At 31.8% G+C, this 20,453-nt stretch overlaps 1 protein-coding gene and 1 non-coding gene across 3 annotated transcripts in view; one reads left to right on the top strand and one right to left on the bottom strand.

The window, feature by feature from the left end:
• GALNTL6 (polypeptide N-acetylgalactosaminyltransferase like 6) overlaps positions 1-20,453 on the top strand; it is an 886,098-nt gene that overhangs the window by 364,779 nt on the left and 500,866 nt on the right. For both annotated transcript variants that reach the window (XM_039876118.1, XM_039876119.1), the window contains exon 5: positions 1,005-1,171. In XM_039876118.1, coding sequence (XP_039732052.1) covers positions 1,005-1,171 — 167 coding nt within the window. The remainder of the gene's footprint in view (positions 1-1,004; positions 1,172-20,453) is intronic.
• Positions 11,057-11,175, bottom strand: LOC120613546 (5S ribosomal RNA). Its single transcript, XR_005655733.1, has one exon. It is a non-coding gene; the product is annotated as a 5S ribosomal RNA (ribosomal RNA).

The raw sequence follows: 20,453 nt of genomic DNA, 5'->3' as shown, positions 1-20,453 counted from the left end.
AAATAGTAGCCTGTGTTCTGACAAAAGATGAAGCATTACATGTTCCTGCATTAAAATAGAAACTCTGTTTCTAGATTTCCACTCTCGTTTTTGTTTTCAGGTTATCTGTACCAGGAAAAATGCAGAATTTGATAATAGATTAAAATTTTACCCTATTTTAGTTTTAAAGTAGCTCAAAGATTTCACAAACTTAAATAAATTCAAGTGCCTTAATAAACTTTGGTAACTATGCCCAATGCTGAGATAGTAATTAAATGAGATTTGAGACAAAGTCCCTGCCCTTGTGTGGATTATAAATTAATCACAGATATGCAAAAATAGCAATTACATGTATGAAGCTGCTTTTAACTACACCTAAAGTTAAAGCCCACTTCTTTTTTTGGAATCAGTTTGTTTCACAGCGAGAAAATCAACATTTATTTTTATAATTTCCATTAGGGATGTGATAATGTCTTGGTTTGGATCTTAATGTAATCTTATTATGTGATTGTACCAGTATGTGGTTATTTAAGATTAAATGTTCGTGTATTTCATTTTAAGACTGTTTTCCCCCTAAAGCTGTGTGTTATGCAGCCACTGAAACATATCACAACCAAAACTGATTAAAGAAATTGAACTTCCAAAACTTTCCAAGGAAACTCATCTAAACCTTAACCTAAACAATTTAATGCATAAAATTTATCCTTATTACTATTAGATAACAATAGGAAAATTTTAAGTTAACAAGAACACAGTATTTCAATGCAGTTCTTACCCAGTATTTGAGCCCTTGCTACAAAAGAGGATAAATAATTCTTTCTTTTAAGAGTGAGTGTGAAAGGAGATTATTAATTGATTACGAGAATGAATAGAGTAACTATTATGATGTACAAGTTCTGGTTGGGAGAGCATTAAACAGAGTCTAGTTTTCACATTTGTCTGATAACATAATGCAGAAATAGTAATAGAAGATATACTTCAGTTTTGGATTTGACCTGGCTTCTTTCTTCCTTTACTATCTCCAGTTGTAAGCACAAGATGTACCTGGAAAGACTGCCAAACACCAGCATCATTATCCCATTTCATAATGAAGGTTGGACTTCACTGCTGCGTACCATACACAGTATAATTAACCGAACCCCGGAGAGTCTGATAGCAGAAATCATTCTAGTAGATGACTTCAGTGATAGAGGTAAGGTGCAGTTAATAATACTTTATCTGATTCTGTTATCACCTACATAAACATTGCAGCTTTACAAGGAGGCAGAGGATTATTGCGATGTTTCTTTATGATTCTATCTGAAAGGTGATTATGAAGTTTTGTCTATGTTGTGATTTCATAAAATGTTGGCCAAATGTAAAAGAAACCAAATGAGAAGTTGCTGGTATCATTTGAGAAGCTATAAGAAATTTGTATTACACTCCTGTTGTAAATTAGACAAGTGTTGGCAAGATGCCTCAAATTCTGCCTTCAGCTTCAGGACAAACACTGCAAAATATGTTATCATAAGTACATATGAGTGGTGAAATATTCTAGTAGAACTGTAAAATCTGTTTCTGTTTATGAAAAGTATCTATTATTTACAAGTATGATGCATTCTCCAGGCTGTGCTTGTGTTACTTCATAAATACTAGAAATTATAAGTAACACAAATAAATATTTTAACTCGGCACTTCTAGCAATTTTATCATATCTGAACAGTAACAAAAAATCTGATGTAACAGTGTTTTAGAAAATTTGACATAAGTTTTAATATTTTAACATTCTGATAAACACAATTGATTTTATAATATGAGGATAAATAGAAAGTTCCTTAAGATTAGGACTTCATTAATTATATTTGATTTGAATGTGGGAACTGTTGATACTGCAGGGAAAGTAAAGTCCCTCTTTCTTGGCTGGTGTGAGTAGAGAGGAGAAAACCTTTTCTAATGATTTTTATCTGTTTGGGAATATAATTTTCTACCTTATATTTCACTGCATGAAGAATCTCTGCTTTATAGTGCTGTGTATCTGTAAGAAAGAATGGCAGTAAAATAGTTTGATTGCGTATTATTCTTATACCTCACAGGAGAATACATTTGAAATTATATGAGTTAATTGAAGTTTTGAAATTTTTGTTTGCAGCAAAAATGTCATTTTCCTCATAGTATTCAGAAATTCTGTAAAAATAAAACTGTTTAGTGTGTTCATTTTGAGGTTTCTTTAAGAGAGAGTTCTAGTCTTCAGTGATTCACTTCAAATACTGATTCATCGTTTGCCTAATATTAATATGTGTTGAAGTTTATATGACAAAAGTAATGCTGTCTAACATCATTCCGTTAAAATAGTAAACTACCATCTTGGTGGTTTAGGTTGATTTCAAAACAGTTTTTGCCTTATGTTGCTTAGGAAGATGTGTGTTCAATACTACCTAAGAATATAAGCCAGTATCTAAAATTGATATTTATTATTTAAAACTTAATTTATATAACATGTTGATTTCTTTTTTATTTTAACTGAGTAGTCATTATTACCTCAGGCTAAAAATAGGCATTTAAAGTTTTAAGGCTAACACTTTGTTTTTAAATAAAAGAATGAAAAAGAGACCAATGATCTCGGGCTGCATATCGCCAAATAAACAATCTTCTTTGGTTGACTGATATCAAGAGAAATCAGACAGTGTATCTGTGGAGAATTTTCTACATAATTAACTCCGTCATGGTAAACGATTGATTACAGCAGAATTCTGACCTGGGGATAACACAGTAGGAAACACTTGGTAGCATAAAACCGTGGTTTGTAGAACATTTTTTGCTGAATATTTCTCAGAGGTGTTTTCGATTGAAAGTCTTTAAAGAGAAGGAAAAATAGTGGCATCTACATTTATCTTGACTTCAAATCACTGTCATCTTTTCTAAAGCAGTAACTCTGATGGACCGTCCTTCTGCATATGTTACCTGGGAAGTGTCTTTCAGAGACCGTCGATGTCATTAGTGTTAGTTTCATAGTACAAAAGGGAAAGAATTATTTGGGATAGTGATTTTGCTTTCCTATTGGACATTCTTAAGAATAATAATTATTTTAAGGCTTTAGTAAATCTTAGATATTCTATTTCTATGAACTCTCAAGTTGAAATTATTATATAATCATTAAATTTTCAAAAGGTTAATTTTTTTAATATTGCTTTTCATTATGTTGATGCACCGATACGTATAAAAGTAAACTTTGAAAAAAATAAGTGATAAAAATACTTCTATTATCTTTTAGAATACATTGTAATTCTAAATTTTGCATTGAATAGGAAAGACTCTTCTTCCAAATTTTCGTCTCAAATTACAAAATCTCATCTGATACAATATTAGAATACAGATAGGCTAAGAGCTATTACTCCTGCTTTCTGAATAATGGGAAATATAGAAAATTAATATGAGAAACACAGGTTAGAATCCCAACACCAACTATTAACTGTATGACACTGGGTAAATTAACTTACCTATGCCTTATGTATTTTTTTAATCAAATGGGGATAAGCAAACTCCTTAGTTATCTAAGCAACTCCTCAGAGAGAGGTTATGATGGAGAGCTGCTTTGGATGGTTGAGTGAGTTGTGAACTACTCAGGAGAGTAATTGCTATCAACTACTGATTTCTACTCACCAAATACTCCCCTATTATTATATTATAAATAACCTCCATAACTGAGGAGATGCTCTCAATTAATTAGATCTAGTCCACAAGAATTTGTCTGTCTGTCTGTCTGTCTGTATCTCTCTCTCTCTCTCTCTCGCTCTCTCTCTCTCTCTCTCCTCTGTCATCTATCTATCTACCATCTATCTGTCTTCAGAAGCAACAGTCAGAGTGCATGTGAAGACAAATTGTGGTAATTCATAACATGTTGGAAAATCATGACTGCATTCACATTTTTAAAATCTCAAATTTTGCTAATTTACTACATATACTGTTTATCAAAATTCCTTTTAAGATTATTTTCACTAGTCGTCTCTTGTTTACAGGGTGTCTAAGATAGAAATGGAAGTTTTTTCTGCCCCTTTTATTCTGATATTATCTATAGCCATGCTCTTAAAAACTATTATACCTAATATTTTAAAGTGTACTTATACTTTTTTTTTGGATAACCTAGAAACTGTAAGCCTGTAACAATTCTTTAAAAATCAAATTGACTAGGTCAGACAAATTTTAAAGTACAAAAGAAAATACGGTTTTTATTTTAGCTTCCTTTAGGAAATTATTTCTGAAATGTTACACTTTATATTTATTTTCACAAATGTATTCCAATCCAAAGTCTGTTCAGTATGCATCTTAACGTCTTTGCACTATAATCCTCCTGGATATTCTGCAGTATCCTTTGGCCAAGGGCAATAAAATTTTGACAAGACTTAATCAAATATTACTGCCTTATATTTTATATCCTTCTGGTCAACATGTTAGCCACGTTAATAATACAAGGTTTTTATCACCTGGAATTCATAGTTTCAAAAATGTAAACATTATAGTGACTGGGAAATTCTGTAGAAGTTGGTAGGAATAGAGAAAGAAAATACAAAAATAATTTGTAATTGAATAATTATAAATATTGCAGTGATGATTTTAAAAAATCTGCTTGAATAGGTTTGACCCAGTTATCAAAATGCTTGGGGGAAAAAAATGACTATCCCATCTAACAGTTCTCAGTTTAGATAGTCTTCCTCAACCAAGCTTGATAAACAGACTGTTGTTTTAGCCTCAGAACATAATCCTACTGTCTATAAAAAACATGAAGGTACAGGCCTGCAGGTAAGTTTCCAACAACAGCACTATGTTTTTTGCTATCCGAAGAGTACCAAAGGTGGGAATGTGGTTATATATTTTTAGTAAGCTCTCAGAAATATACTTAACAACTTAACTTGAGGACTATAACAAGGCTTTAAGATGACTTTAAAGTAGGGCTAATCCCAGACTTATCTCCAAACTCCAGGCAACCTTAACACCATCCACATGGAAAATGTTGAAATGTGTGAAATAAGCTGGGGCTTAACCTCAGAGATAGGATATATTTGAACCTGACAATTCTCTAAACTGTGTATACTCAGATGAATGCAAGTTCAAGTTGAGAATAGTCACAGGAGAGTTGCTGACACATTCTCCTAAATGCAAGTATGGAGGTATTGTCATGCACTGGGTACACACACACACGCACACACACACACACACACACACACACACTCACTCACTCACTCACTCACACACTCCCATTCACACACACTCACTCACTCTTACCCTGATTGTTTTAAACTTCCCAGTCAAGAAAAGTAAGTAGCTGAGCTTTTGAGTTTCACAAAGACCTACTATGCTCCATGTACTAGTTAGAGGAAAAATTAGAAACTTGAAACTAGCTTCCCAATCTAGAAAAGCCTCTAACTTTAAAGAAATACAGTTTACTTTTCTGCCTATAGCATAGATCTTTGCTGCCTAAAGTGTGATCCACAGACTAGCAGTATCAACATCACATTAAAGCTTATTAGAAATTCAGAATTTCAGACTCCATTCAGATATATCACAATCATCATTTTAACCAGATCTATGTGTAATTTTTATGTAAATCAAAGTTTCAGAATATGTTTCAAATTGGAGTTGAAGCTTCAGTGAGCAATATGGATGCATAAATAGCATAACTTCAAAAAACTCCTGTTTCTTATACTTGTTATTATGAAATAATTTTTTCTATTTGCTTTTCGTGTAATTGATGTTGTTTATTGTATAATTGATGTGTATTTATAAATCTGTAAAGACTAGAATTGAATTCCTATAGCATTATCTCTACATTATTTTATATATTATACATTTATTATTATACTTTGATAGATTTTGGCATTTTTACAAATTTTTAGACATTTGTACTGCCTTTTTATGAACTCATTTTATAGCATTTTATAATTAATTTCAAGTTACTGGCATTACTCCCTCCCTCGCCAATTTTCCTTCTTTGTTATACAAATACTTTCCAACATTTTATAGATCTATTTTGCTTTGGAATCATTCAATAATTATCATGCCAAGTTGAAAAAGAGAAATGTGTGTGTGTATGTGTGTGTATAAAGCAATTTCTTTAAAGGTTCATATTACCATAAAAATCTTAGACTCTTTACATGGTTGAATGTGTATAAATCTTTAAAATCTTTTAAATCAATTCACAAATGATCTGAATCTTGAGTTTCAGGTTCTATTTTACTCACGTAGTCTCCAAGTATATAAGGAAAGTTTTCATAAGCAGACAAATCAGCACAAGTTTTATAACCATTCAGAGTTGGAAGATATCATCAGTGTGAAAAGGTTGTAAAATAGGTGAAGAATGGTGGTGCATTTTTATTTTATATGATAAAATACTAACCCTAGAGTGCATATAAAGATTCTGAGATGACAGTCAACAAAAATGTTTTAGTGCTGGTATTCTATCAGATACTCCACTAGACTATGAGACGAGCAATTTTTATGTCTTGGATTTATTGAGAGCTAGTCACTGTAAATGAATCTTAGAATTGTTTAGATTTATTATTCATATATATTTTAAATTGTAAGGATAATTATATTTTAAAATCAAGATAATATTAAATACTAATAGCAGAAACTAAGAAAATGTTATAAAAGACAACTGTGTACTTTTCTATTTAGTAATTTAGCATTATCTGCTAAAGAACTGAAAGAAAGTTGTTCCATTTTTCTGATAATAGATTCATATATCATGTTGCATAATGGTCAAATGGGTCGTTTTAATAAAATAGTTCTATTTTACCAATTAGTTTAGCATTTACAGTCAAATGGGAGTCTAAGACACAGAGTGACACTGTTTCCTAGGGTCATAAATATGAATTTAAAACAGTAATATGTTCTCAAGGTCAGAGAAAAACAAGCCTACCACCTACAAGAGTAAGTTTTGGAAGTTACAACGTTAACTCATAAAAAGTCTCTTTGCATTCATAAAATATAACCATCAGTTGCAGAATACATTTCAAGTAGGATCTGTATCAGAAGGCAAAACACTTTCGGGATTTCTCCCCCTCTATTTTTAAATTAAAATTTGAATCTCACATGGTATAGCTGTCAATGTAAACCAAAGAATTTATCTGACAAAAATCTTGAGAGTTATGGATCCTCGTTGAGCTTTCCCTTTGCTCTAATGTTTGGAGTAACATTTTGTTATATTCTCAGTTTCTTCTACAGAGCTAATGTGAGTAATCTCTCCAATTTTCAAGCATTACTGAGGGTTACACACACATTTACAATCCTCAAGATTACTACTAGAATGCTTTGTTTAGTCCAGTACAAACCTTTTTTAAGTCGGTGTTTATTTTACTACTTAGTATAAAGGATCTTGACATAAACGTATGTGTATTCTGAATGAGTTGTGTTTTAAATGAGCCTTTATTAAACTGGCACTGATAGTTTCAGAGCACTGCCAAAAAATTCTTATGGAAATTTTACTCTTCTGTCTTCTAAAGAAAGTAATTATATCTAAAGTCAATAAAATTAATTTCAGTTTCAGTTAAGATTCAGTGGGATTTATATTTAATTTATAAAGATACATTTGTTGAAACTTCCACACAAAGACATTCTTATGTAGTTAGTTTTAGTAAAAACTCCTTTTAAATGTTCTAATGCAGAATGCGAATATGTAGTTTGAGAGAATGTAGTCACCAAAATGAAATGCTTTTAGGCTAATTTTAAACACAAAAATAAATATTTTGTAAAACTTGTAATAGAATAAAGAGGCAGAGCCTAAGTTCCAGTGTCTAGTTGCCCTGTATGTTAGATATCATGTATAATATTAGAGCAAATTTCAAAGTTGGAAAATTTTATTATTTTCTTTTCCTTTGTCATTTAAAAAATATTTTATACTTAAAATGAATGAAATCAACAAATTAAAATGTACCGTACCTCTTTTGTGAGGTGTCTTTTAAAACTGCCTGTATGGAGTAGTCAGTCAAATGGTGGTTAAAATATTTATGTTTGCCCAATAAGTTGCTTCTAAAGTGTTTTTTCTAATATTTTTGTTTTAAAGAGATAAGTCTCATCTAATTGTCATTTTTCTAACTAATATTTTGCTCATTTGCTGTTCTGTTCTCTGCTTACATATTGATTTGAAACATGTGAAATTGATTTTTCATAGGACATTAAATGGATGAGTGGCAATTTCATATATTTCTTCCTTCATAACAAGCATCTTAAAACCTATTTGTCTTTGGATACAACAATGATTTAGGGCTCTATTTTGAATCAGTCCTTTTAAAGACAAAGAATGGTAGCCCCCATCATCAGGTGGTAGATAAGCTGATTGGGCATTCCAGTTGCCTTCTCTAAAGAAAAATTTCACATGGTTGAATTAATATGGGTTTAGCATAGAAGGAAATGCTTCTTTTCAAAGCAAAACTGTTACAGTTCACCAATGCCACAAGGGCATGACTTCCTTAAGAAAAATAAATTGTGCATTTTATTTTATGGCAGATTAAATTCCATTTATTTTCCTTGCAGACAGCTGTTTTGAGTAGGGTGTCACTTGTACGAACCATTTTATGGATATTGGGCTTCAGATCTTAGACAGGCATAACTTTCTCTGATGAAATGAAAGGTTATGTTTTATGATTATTCCTCATGTCAGCAAACTTCAGCTGTGAGCATTAATAATACAGTGTTTAGTATTTCAGGCAGCTCTTTTTGATGTCTAAATATCCATATGCTCTTAATTTTAAAAAAATAATAATTGCATTGACACCGCAAAAAAAACACAAATATTTTCTTCTTTATCCTGAATTATAACACTTAGAAAATTATCAGTCTCTCATCAGTCAAGATTTTTGATGAGCTGTCAAGTTTTAACCATCAAATTCTTCTGTGTTTATGAAACATATTTTAACAAAATGCTTCTTATAAGAATTAAATGTTTTATGTCAAATGGGTAACAATTCCACAATTGAATAGTATCTTTAAGATGAGGCATTTATAGGTGACATTGTACATTTGTAAGATTTTATAGATGAGTAAAAGGAGACTCAGAAAGGCAACTGCCTCAGTCACTAGGTCAATTTTACATGCTTAGATAAAATTGACGATTTTTTATGCTAGGTATGCAGGGTTCCCCTTCTCTGTAGTTTTTTCAGACATCTAATTCTGAGAAACTGAAACTATTCTGATAACTATCTTGAATTTAATAAAACCATGGTACAATTATATAGACACTCTAGATAATTGAATCTAATTTATTACCCGTTTTTTTGTCTTAGGATCAGGATTGAAATAGAAACCATCATTTCACTGTGTATATACAAGTATCTCAATAGAGGATTCATGAGAATTATAAAAACTTGATTTCAGTATCCATAATGGCCTTCTAAGACTACAGGGGGCCAATCAGAGCCTTTTTCCTGGAGCAAACAAAGTTTCTAACTTTCTGAAAGGCTCACAAAATAATAAAATTGGTCATAAAACATAGTTAAATATGTTCATATATGTTTACATGCTCATATAAAGTAAAATTTATTGAAGTGAATAGAACTTAGGCTGGCCCCGTGTAGGTCATCTGATTCTGTCTTTATTCTGGACGTATCATTCCAGAGTTAGGCAGCCTAAGAAAGCTGCTTCATTTCACAAAAACCAAGACACTTTTTAGATTGTCCAGGGCCACTCTGGTATAAAATATCCACAGATAATGAGAGTTGGTCTAGGATAGAGAGAAGCTGGGCTGGGAACAAAAGGAGAGTGACTGAGAACAAGGTAAGCACTCAATACATTTTGGCCATTTTTGTACTTGATATAAAGAGCTGAAATTGAACTAGCTGACCTCTAATTTTATCTCCGACAACTTTGAGTTCAGATTAGTTTCTATGCTTTATAGGTTATAAAAATTATGAAACAAATAATAGTTTATTTGTTTGAGGACTATTGCCTTTGAATAGTTGCAAAGTGGTAGGAAGACCCCTTTACCTTTACAAAGAGCAAACACACTATCTTCAGAGACCTCTGGTGTCCCTATGATTTCATAAAGTTCCTTCTGAACTTGTGAGACTACCATTAAAAATTGCAACTCTGTGTATTACAGAAGCCAGCGAGCTCTTTATATGAGGGTTTATTAACTACTTAGCTTAAGTAAATAATTCATAATTTATTTTCATTAAATGGATGATTTAGGAAATAAAAATAAATTAATTTATTAAAAGTATGTAATAATTTAGTATCAGACCTCTCTGCTTTATTTGACATTGCTTGCAACAACACTCCTTCTTACCCAGGGCATTGTTTAACAATCATTCTGGCTTTTCTACAGTCTTTTTTCCTCTCCATTGGACATTGCTGCATCTCACCACCCACAGCTTATGCTATTGTGTGCACTGTGTTTGAGTGATCAATTCCTACTTTCAATACAATTAAACTCTTCTCTTCTGACCTGAACATTTAACAAACCACAGAACTTCTGGGCTTAAATGACCCACAGATATTTCAAACTTAATGTGTCTAACCTCTCCCAGTTTTAACTATTTATTCATAATTTTATGTCTGCTTTTGATGACATCATCATCCATTCAAACTAGATATTTGAGAATTATACCTGTGATTTCTCTTTTTTCCTCATTCCTCACATCCAGTTAATGAACAAGTCTTGCCAAATTTATCTGCTGAGTACTTTTTAAGTTATCCCCGTTTGAAGTTCCATTCTACAGTGGCTTCTGTTCACTTAATTCACTTGTTTTCTCTGCCCCTAGCTTTGTCCCACTGAAATTCATCATCCATTGTCAAACCAATCTTTATAACAAGCACTATTATCCAAAACACCTCTCTTGTTAAAACTTTTTAGGGCTTCTGGAGGCCTAAACAAATCCCCACCCTTAACAGATCAAAGTCCGTCAAGAAGCCCTTAATTTGCTCTCTATCTAGCTCATCTTTCTCTATATTCTATCTTCCTTTGTTACCATTGCAAAACCAAGAAGGCACATTTTTTCCTCCACACACCATTTATTTTTCAATCCTATGTTTTTTTTGTTTGTTTATTTGACCTCACAGATTGCAAGGACCTTGTCATTTTACAATCCCTTATTTTTTATTTTTTCACCTACAGCACCTGGTCTTCCTAGGTGGTCTCCCATCCAAGTACTAACCAGGCCCTACCCTGCTTAGCTTCCAAGATCAGACGGGATCGGGCTTGTTCAAGGTGGCATGGCCGTAGACAGTCCTGTGTTTTTTTAAATCCTGTTTTCTCTACCTGAAACATATCTATAACACTTCCCTTTTTTCTGTGCCCCTTATTCTAACTAATCTTTTAAGACTAATATAACACCTTCAGCCCACTTTCCTGTAAACCCTCCCATATTATGCCTCCCAGGTTATGCCACTTACTAACTGTGAGGCCTTGAAAAGTTTACTTTAAAACAATAACAACAACAACAACAAAAACCTATGACTCAATTCCCCCCAACAGTAAAATGAGGATAATAATGGTGCCCATCTCATCAGATGGTTACTAAGTATTAAAGTGAACATGTGTAAAGTGCTTGGGCAGTAGACAGCCCATAGAAACCCATAAACCTTTGGAATTAATTTTTATTTACTACCACGATACTGAGTCAATACCACTGCAATTTTCACATTGTTTGGATATGAGTTTCTATCTATCCCCCCACTACCAGCCAATGAACTCTTTGAAGAAGAGGATCATCATTTTTTTTTTTTTTCTGATTCTGGATCATAGTCAAAAAAATCATTGTGAATTGAACCAATCTGTATATTTACTCATTTACTCATCCTGAAAGTAGAAATCATTCACTTCTTCAAAATTAAATGTATAAAAATAGGTTTTAGCTATTAGAGTTTGTTTCTTCAGTTCCTTTAATTAATTAAAGTGGATGAGAGGTTCCACAAAATAGAAAACTTTGACAGTGCACAATAATGACATATGTCAGAGATAATGGAACTTCCGGGAACAAACTACACTTCTTTGCAACAATTATTTCTTAATGTTACAAGCTCATGATCTATTAGGTTACCCCATCTGAGAGAGGTTGTAAGTAATATAGGGTATAGTATTAATTATTTTAAGCATGTTATTTGATTTTTCCAGGAAAAGATAATTTCAAGAAATCAGAATATGGTAGATGTAATTAAATTAGGATCAGAATTTATTCATGATCAGTGTCAAAAGAGTTTTATATTAAATACAAAATAAATTTTATTTATTTTGATTGAAAAATTCTTTGATCTCTAGGAATTTTTAATTCCAAGAGCATGAATCTATTAACAGTTGAAAAAGGATGGCATTTCTTTAAAGTTGAGTCTCAGTGGCAGGATGATATGGGATGGGAAAAGAAATATTTATTGAATACATTTGACCCAATGTTATATACAAAGATTTAGAATTTTAAATAAATGTGCAGAGGAATGTGTTTCATACCTGATTATCCCTAATCAAAATGAAGCTAATGGAAACAGTAAGATAAATTTATATATATTGTTATATATAACATGTAATGTTATATATAAAATAATAATTCATGTATATGATAAAAACAGGAAATTTTTTAAAATAATTTTTATTCAAATTAAAGTAACATATGTATGGTCCAATTCCCCACCTGCAACTATCAGCTCCATGAAGGCAGATACCATTGCTTATTTTTATCACTGCTATATCCACAATGCCTAGAATATGGAACAGTAGGTGCTTAATTAATATTTATTAAATTAATTAATAAATCATAAATGAAAAAGTTCCTTCCATTTTCACAATGAATTAACTCTCTTAGTGTCCACAGTTGCAATACAGCTGTTTCCATCCTTTCCTTGCTCTTCTTCAGATTCTTTTTTGCTGTAAACTCCAAACCTAATATAGTAAATCTTCTAAGAAAATCTTAATGTATGTAGTGCATTCCTCCAAGTTTTAACTTTTAAATAAGAGCAAAAGTTCATGAAGTCCTATTATTTTTGTAACCCTGACAAAAACCGGAGACATTTTAAGAGCTTAAAAAGCCTGGATGACCCACCTTTATATGCAGGGTACAATTGAAGACAATTTCAGCTTCCATTAAGAGCTTTGTTATACACAGGCCATGTCAAAAAACTAAGCCTTATATCACTGTGAAAAGAGCAGCAATTCATCTGCATTCATTTCAAATTGAAACAAGATTGTGGAGAATTTGAAATAGATAATTTGAAAGCATATGTTTTGGTGATTGTTAGGGCTCAGAGGGAACTTTCTAATGTTTATTTTCTCCCACTTTTTATTACTAAACATCTTATTTCATATCCATATTACTTAAGGTTATATAGAAACTGTGTGTGTATCTGTGTGTGTGTGTGTGTGTGTGTGTGTGTGTGTGTATGGCTTTCTGTTGACTGTTTTTGTATAGATCTGGTTAACATATAAAACAATATATCAGTTTAATTTGAATTTTAGATAAAACTTCAAATCTAACTGGTGTCCTATTTTGTTTGCTAAATCTGGCAAATTTATGTATAGATACAAATTGCAAAAGTGGTTACAACCATTTAAATTCATTAAATTTAGGAATGCAAAAAAAAATTTTGTGGGTAACTGCCATATTAACGTAAATGACATATTTTATAGTAGTCTTTTTATAAGACATATAATACTCTTTCTGCTTTTCTTAGGATTAAAAAAAATTATTAACACCTTGCCAGACGCTGACTAATTGATTACTATGTGTAGATGAATTGTAGACACATGAAAGTTCTCAAGAAGACACGCAGGAATACATGAAGGCGCTCAGGAATTAGAATTAGTTTCTGAGATTTAAGCTTTAAAATTAACACCTCGTGCGTTCCAATAGAGAGATGCAAAGTCCCTTAAAAGAGTCATGATCGTCCCCAAACCTCTGAGATCTGACTGCAACCAGATGGATGTGGTTGTATTGCAAGAGAGAGAATAAAGGCAAGAGAGGGAGTTCAGCTCACATGGATATCTAGTGTTTTGATTCTTCTAGTATTTGTTTCCATTTGTTGACTAACAAGTAGGCTTATTGAAAAAAAGAAAAGGCCTGCTTATGAGGATGTATTTTCATTTCTATGTGCTTACTCTTATTAATAATTAATTTGAGCTTTTGCTGAGATCTGCTGACAGAACTGGGTTTCAGAAGTTGCACAGTTCAGTCATATTAGACCTTGGCAAATTTACCAAATAATGAATTGTCCCATAAGGCCACTAGATGGACAAGTTTTCTGGAGGTGATACTATTAAGAGTATAATCTTGTTCCTATTCATATGCCTGCATGTGGTATATACTAGAAAAACTGCTTTAAACTATGTAAAAGAATTCTGGTCCTATATGTTGTTAAGTATATTTTAATTTCAGTCAGTTCTAGCTTTTTAAAAATATTGCCATGTTCTGATTTATGTACAAGAAATTAGGGTAGGGGTTGTACTAAATCTTTTATTTAAATGGACATATTAATAATGCAGACATGTTCCATTTTTTACTTCTAGGAATGAACAAAGTCTCCTTGAATTAGTGGTTTAGTTATACCATATAAATCTTAATGCATACATGTTTTCTTCCTAAGAAATTTAAATTAATAAACTTAAATATGTACATGTCTCATTAATACATCTCAGAAACAATGTAAATTTACAAAACTCTGAACTTTTAAACTTTTTTGTCAACACCATTAATGCTCTACAAAGTGGAAAAGATTCTAATTTTTTTTTCAGTATTAAATAAGGACAAAAAATGATAGTTAAAATGTACCTGAGAAATCCTGTTATCTTTTATTACAAAACTGAAAAATATACCAGGAAAGTATGTCTATAAATAACATGGGTATAATATTATCAGGAAGGCAGCTTTGGTTTTTCAATATACCAATAAGTAAGTATTAAATATCTTATGTCACCTGCAGGTACTACTTACCTTCCATAGAGACAGGTCTAGAAATAGTTTTATAATGGTGCTTATATAGTCCTTCTAGAAGAGCAGGGATATTGTAAGTGCTTTGATTCTGGAATAACTTTTTCAGTCATCCTTAACCAAAAGAGCCACCTGAGTTATATGCTATATATTCTGACATACAGTTCCAATATTGAATTTATGGTCCTTAAATAATTCTTTACTGCATGTAAAAGAAACATTTGGCAGTTCCAGAGCTTGAGTACAATTCTTAGGACTAGATACCAATGCTTGGAAGCAGCTAAGTAGAATAAGAAAGAGACCTGGACTCAACATCTATTTTATCATCCTCAAAAAATAAATATAATAATGCATACAGCATTCAAGGGTTGCAAGGAAGATGAAAGATCACCTGTTTACTTTGCAAACTTTTGGTACAAGGTAAATGTTAGTTAATTAAATAATATCAATTGTGTATTTACCTTAAAATATTATACAAAAATATTACATACAATTATATAAAATATTATATAAAAATAAACAGCGATTTGATGGAATTCAAATTAACATCTTTTGAAATAAATTATAAATAAATTGGTTGTTGATATTTCTTAGTTTATACTTAAATAGTTAAAAACTATCATAATTTTAGTAGCTACTCTATCATAGGTTTATCATAGGTTCCTAATGCTTAATAACATAAATTATGAATTTTATAATATACAAAGTGAATAAAGTACATATACATTGACTTATAAAGTATGTATACTATCAGCCAATTTTTTAAAAAATGTATATCTGAGAGACTACATTATGAACTAGATGAAATTAATGCTTATCTTTTATTTACATGATTATGATTTTAAAAGATCATTTTATTAAATATTTTATGTTGCTCTTTTTTGATGTTTTTACCTGAAACCTTTGAATATTCAACTCCAGAATGTTATTCTAGTGGAATTTTACTTTTAATTTATATATTCTTATATTTTTTTTTTTAGTGTGCAAAGATATATACTTAACTTTTGTAGAAAATAATAAAAACTTTGACACTAATATGCAATAATTAACATAAGTAATCTATTTTAATGAGATTTCAGTACAAAGAAAAGCTATTCCCTTAAAGTTTTTAAAAATGTAATTGGAAGCTGTAAAATATATTCCATATAATTTACCATGAAAGAAAACTAAGTGACAATCTAAATATGGTCACATTTCAATTTTTTGTTTGTTTTTTTTCACAATGAAGGCATTTAGAACATCTCATCCTAATTTCAGTTTCTTTGTTAATTTTCAACTTGTCAAATTGTTTATTTCTTTTCTTATCTGCAATAGAATGTTAATGAGAATAAATTTTGTTTTGTATGAAAATAAATTCATTTTTATAACGGTTAAATTTAAGTGATACTCCAGCAAATCTGAACATTATCTTAATGGTGTATGCTCCTATTGTACTTTGAACTGTAGATTTTATTTAACTGCCCTCTGTTAGGCAAAATATATGAATTCATACAATTCACTGAAAGCATTCTAATGCAAACAGTAGTATAAAGGGAAGTTGAATACAGGCATAGTTCAGAGAGTTTGTGGGTTTGAGTCCAGACCACTGCAATAAAGTGAATATTGCGATAAAGTGAGTCACATGAATTTGTGGGTTTCCCAGTGCATTTAAAAGTTATGTTTACACTATAATGTAATCTATTATGTATGCAATAGCATTATAATTTTTTTAAAAAAACAGTATACATGCCTTTATTTAAAAATACTTTATTGATAAAAAATGCTAACCATCATCTGAGCCTTCAGGGAGTTGTAATCTTTTTGCTGGTGGGGGTTCTCGCCTCACTGTTGATAGCTGCTGATTGATCAGAGTGGAGATTGTTGAAGGTTGGGGTGGCTGTGGCAATTTCTTAAGATAAGACGACAATGAAGTTTGCTGTACTGATTAACTCTCCCTCTCATGAATGATCTCTCTGTAGCAAACAATGCTATTTGATAGCATTTTGTCCACAGATGAACTTCTTTTAAAACTAGTCAATCCTCTCAAATCTGCCACTATTTTACCAACTGAGTTTATATAATATTATAAACCCTTTGTTGTCATTTCAGCAACCTTCATAGCATCTTCACAAGAAGTAAATTCCATCTTGAGAAACCATTTTCTTTGCTCATCCATAAGAAGCAACTCATCCATTCAAGTTTGATCATGAGATTACAGCAATTCAGTCACATCTTTAGGCTTCACTTCTAATTCTAGTTCTCTTGCTATTTCTATGACATCTGCAGTTACTTCCTCTGCTGAAATTTTGTACCCCTCAAAGTCATCCATGAGAGCTGGAATCAACATCTTCCAAACTCCTGTTAATGTTGATATTTTGACCTCTTTCCAGGATTCACGAGCGTTCTCAATGGCATCTGGAATGGTGAATCCCTTCCAGAAGGTTTACAATTTACTTTGCTCAGATCCATGAGAGAAATCAGGATCTATGACACTTGTAGCCTTATGAAATAGATTTCTTAAATAATAACACTTTAAAATCAAAATTACTACTTGATTCATGGGCCACAGAATGGCATGAAAACAACATGAATCTCATTGTACATCTCAATCAGCACTCTTGGGTGACCAGGTACATTGTCAATGAGCAGTCATTTTTCGAAAGGAATCTTTTTTTTTCTGAGAAGTAGGTCTCAACAATGGGCTTAAAATACTCAGTAAACCATATTGTAAACAGATGTGCTGTCATCCAGGCTTTGTTTTATTTATAAGACACAAACAGAGTAGATTTAGCATAGTTCTTAAGGGTCCTAGGATTTTGGGAATGGTAAATGAGCACTGACTTCAACTTAAAGTCACCGACTGCGTTAGCCCCTAACAAGAAAAGTTGTCATGTCATTTAAAGCTTTGAAGCCAGGCATTGACTTTTCTCTAGTAGTAATAAAAGTCCTAGATGGCATCTTCTTTCAAGATAAGACTTTCTTCTATACTGAAAATCTGCTGTTTAGTGTAGCCACCTTCATTATTATCTTAGCTAGGTTTGGGTAACTTGCTGCAGCTTCTACATCAGCACTTGCTGCTTTACCTTGCACTTTTATGGTATGGAGACAACTCCTTAAACCTCACGAACCAGCCTCTGCTAATGTCAAACTGTTCTGCAGCTTACTCGCCTCTCTCAGCCTTCATAGAATTAAAGTGAGTTAGAGCTTTGCTCTGGTTTATGCTCTGGCTTAAGGGAATATTGTGACTGGTTTGATTTCCTAACCACTAAAACTTCCTCCATATCAGCACTAAAGCTTTTTCACTTTCTTATCATTCATGTGTTTGCTGGAGTAGCACTTTTAATCTCTTTCAAGAACTTTTCCTTTGCATTGACAATTTGGCTAACTGGTGCAAGAGCTTTCAGCCTGTCTTGGCTTTTTGACATGCATTCCTCACTAAACTTAATCATTTCCAGCTTCCAATTTAAAGTAAGAGACATGCAACTCTTTCTTTCACTTGAACTCTTAGAGGCTATTATAGGCTTATTAATTGGCCCCATTTTAATATTGTTGTGTCTCAGGAAATAGGGAGATTTGAGGAGAGGGAGAGAGACAGGGGAATGGCTGTTCTGTGGAGCTGTCAGAACATACACGACATTTATCGATTTAAGTTAGTCCTCTTATGTGAGTGTGGTTCACTGTGCATAAAAACAATTACAATAATAACATCAAAGAACACTGATCACAGATCACCATGACAAATATAATAATGAAAAAGTTTGAAATATTACCAGAATTACCAAAATGTGACACAAAGACACAAAGTGAGCAAATGTTGGAAAAATTATGCCAGCAGACTTGCTCTATGCAGGGTTGCTACAAATCTTCAATTTGTAAAAAATGCAGTATCTGTGAAGTGCAATAAAGCAAAGCACAATAAAATGAGGCATGCCCGTAAACCTCTAAATATTCCTATAAGGATTATTCCTTATTTTTATCATTTGTCATTTTCTCTAAGAATTTTGGGCAAAGAAGCTGAGATCTGTGCTTTGGGTAAAATATGATTGGTTGTTTTTCTTAAAAAGATTTCATTTTTCTAATGAAAACTTTATTGATATGTAACTAACATACTATAAAATTTACCATATTAAAGTATACAGTTTTGTTTTTTACCATATTCACAGACTTGTGAAACCATCACCACTATCCAATTTTTGAATATTTTCATCACCCCAAGAAGAAAACTGGTACCCATTAGCTGTCACTCCCTATTCCTCTCTCTCTCAGCTTCTGGTAACCACTAATCTACTTTCTGGCTCTTTGTATTTGCCTTTTCTGGAAATTTTATATAAATAGAATAATACAATGTGTTTTTTTTTTTTTTTGTAACTGGCTTTAGCATAATGTTTTGAGTTTTATCCATGCCATAGCATGTATCAATAATTTATTTCTTTTTGTGAATTAATAGTCCATGAATTGATATATCCCATTGTATTTGTTGACTCATCAGTGGATGGACATTTAAATTGCTGCTTCTTTTTGACTATTATCAGTAAGTCAACTATGAACATTCTCGTACAAGTTATTAAGAACATGTTTTCATTACTTTGGGTATATACCCAGAAGTCAAGTTGCTGAGTCACATGTATGTTTAACCTTTTGAGGAACTATGAAACCTCCATGGCTGCACCCTTTTCCAATCTATCAGTAAGTTGTGAGCATTTCCATTTCTCCACATGCTCACTCACAGTAGTTAAAATATTTTTTTTAAGTCATTTTGCTAGGCATGACCTAGTTTCTTACTGAGATTTTGATTTGCATTTTTCTAATGAATAATAATGTCGAGCATCTTTTCATGTGCTTGTTTGCCTTCTATTTGCATTTTTGGAGAGTTATATACTCAAATCCCATACCTATTTTTTAATTTGGTCTGTTTATTGTTGAGATGTAATGTATTTTTATATATTCTGAATTTATCATATCAAATATATGATTTACAAGTGTATGCTCCCATTGTGTAGATTGATTTTTCACTTTCTTGATGTGTCCTTTGAAACACCAAGTTTTTAATTTTGGTGGAATTCCGTTTATCCTTTTTTTTTTTTTTGTCTCTCGTGTGTCCTTTTTGTGTCATATCTAAAAACCCATCGCCTAACAGAAGATTATAGAAAGTTACTCCTGTGTTCTTTGAAAAGTTTCACGCTTTAGTTTTTACATTTAGATTTTGACTCATTTGTGTTAATTTTTGCATACTGTGTGAAGTAGGAGTCCAGATTAACTATTTGCAAGTGGATACCCAGTTGTTCCAGCACAACTTTTTTGAAAAGACTATTTTTTCCTCATTGAATTCTCTAGGCATCCATATCTAAAACCAGATGACCATAAATGTCATTGATCTGTTTGTTTATCCTTATGTATTATACACTATAGAGATTACTGTAATTTTGTATAAATTTTGACATTAGGAAGTGTGAGTCTTCCAACTTTGATATTTTTAATTATTATTTTGGCTATTCTGGATCCATTACATCTCATATATTTTAAGATTACCTTGTCAGTTTCTAAAAAAGACAGCTGAATTTTTGGTAGATATTTCATTGAATTTTTAGATCAAATTAGAAGGCATTGCCA

The sequence above is a fragment of the Pteropus medius genome, unplaced genomic scaffold (genome assembly GCF_902729225.1).
Source record: "Pteropus medius unplaced genomic scaffold, Ma_sr-lr_union100, whole genome shotgun sequence".
Taxonomy (NCBI): domain Eukaryota; kingdom Metazoa; phylum Chordata; class Mammalia; order Chiroptera; family Pteropodidae; genus Pteropus; species Pteropus medius.
The sequence above is the reverse complement of the archived record's forward strand: the minus strand, read 5'-3'. Positions and strand labels throughout refer to the sequence as shown.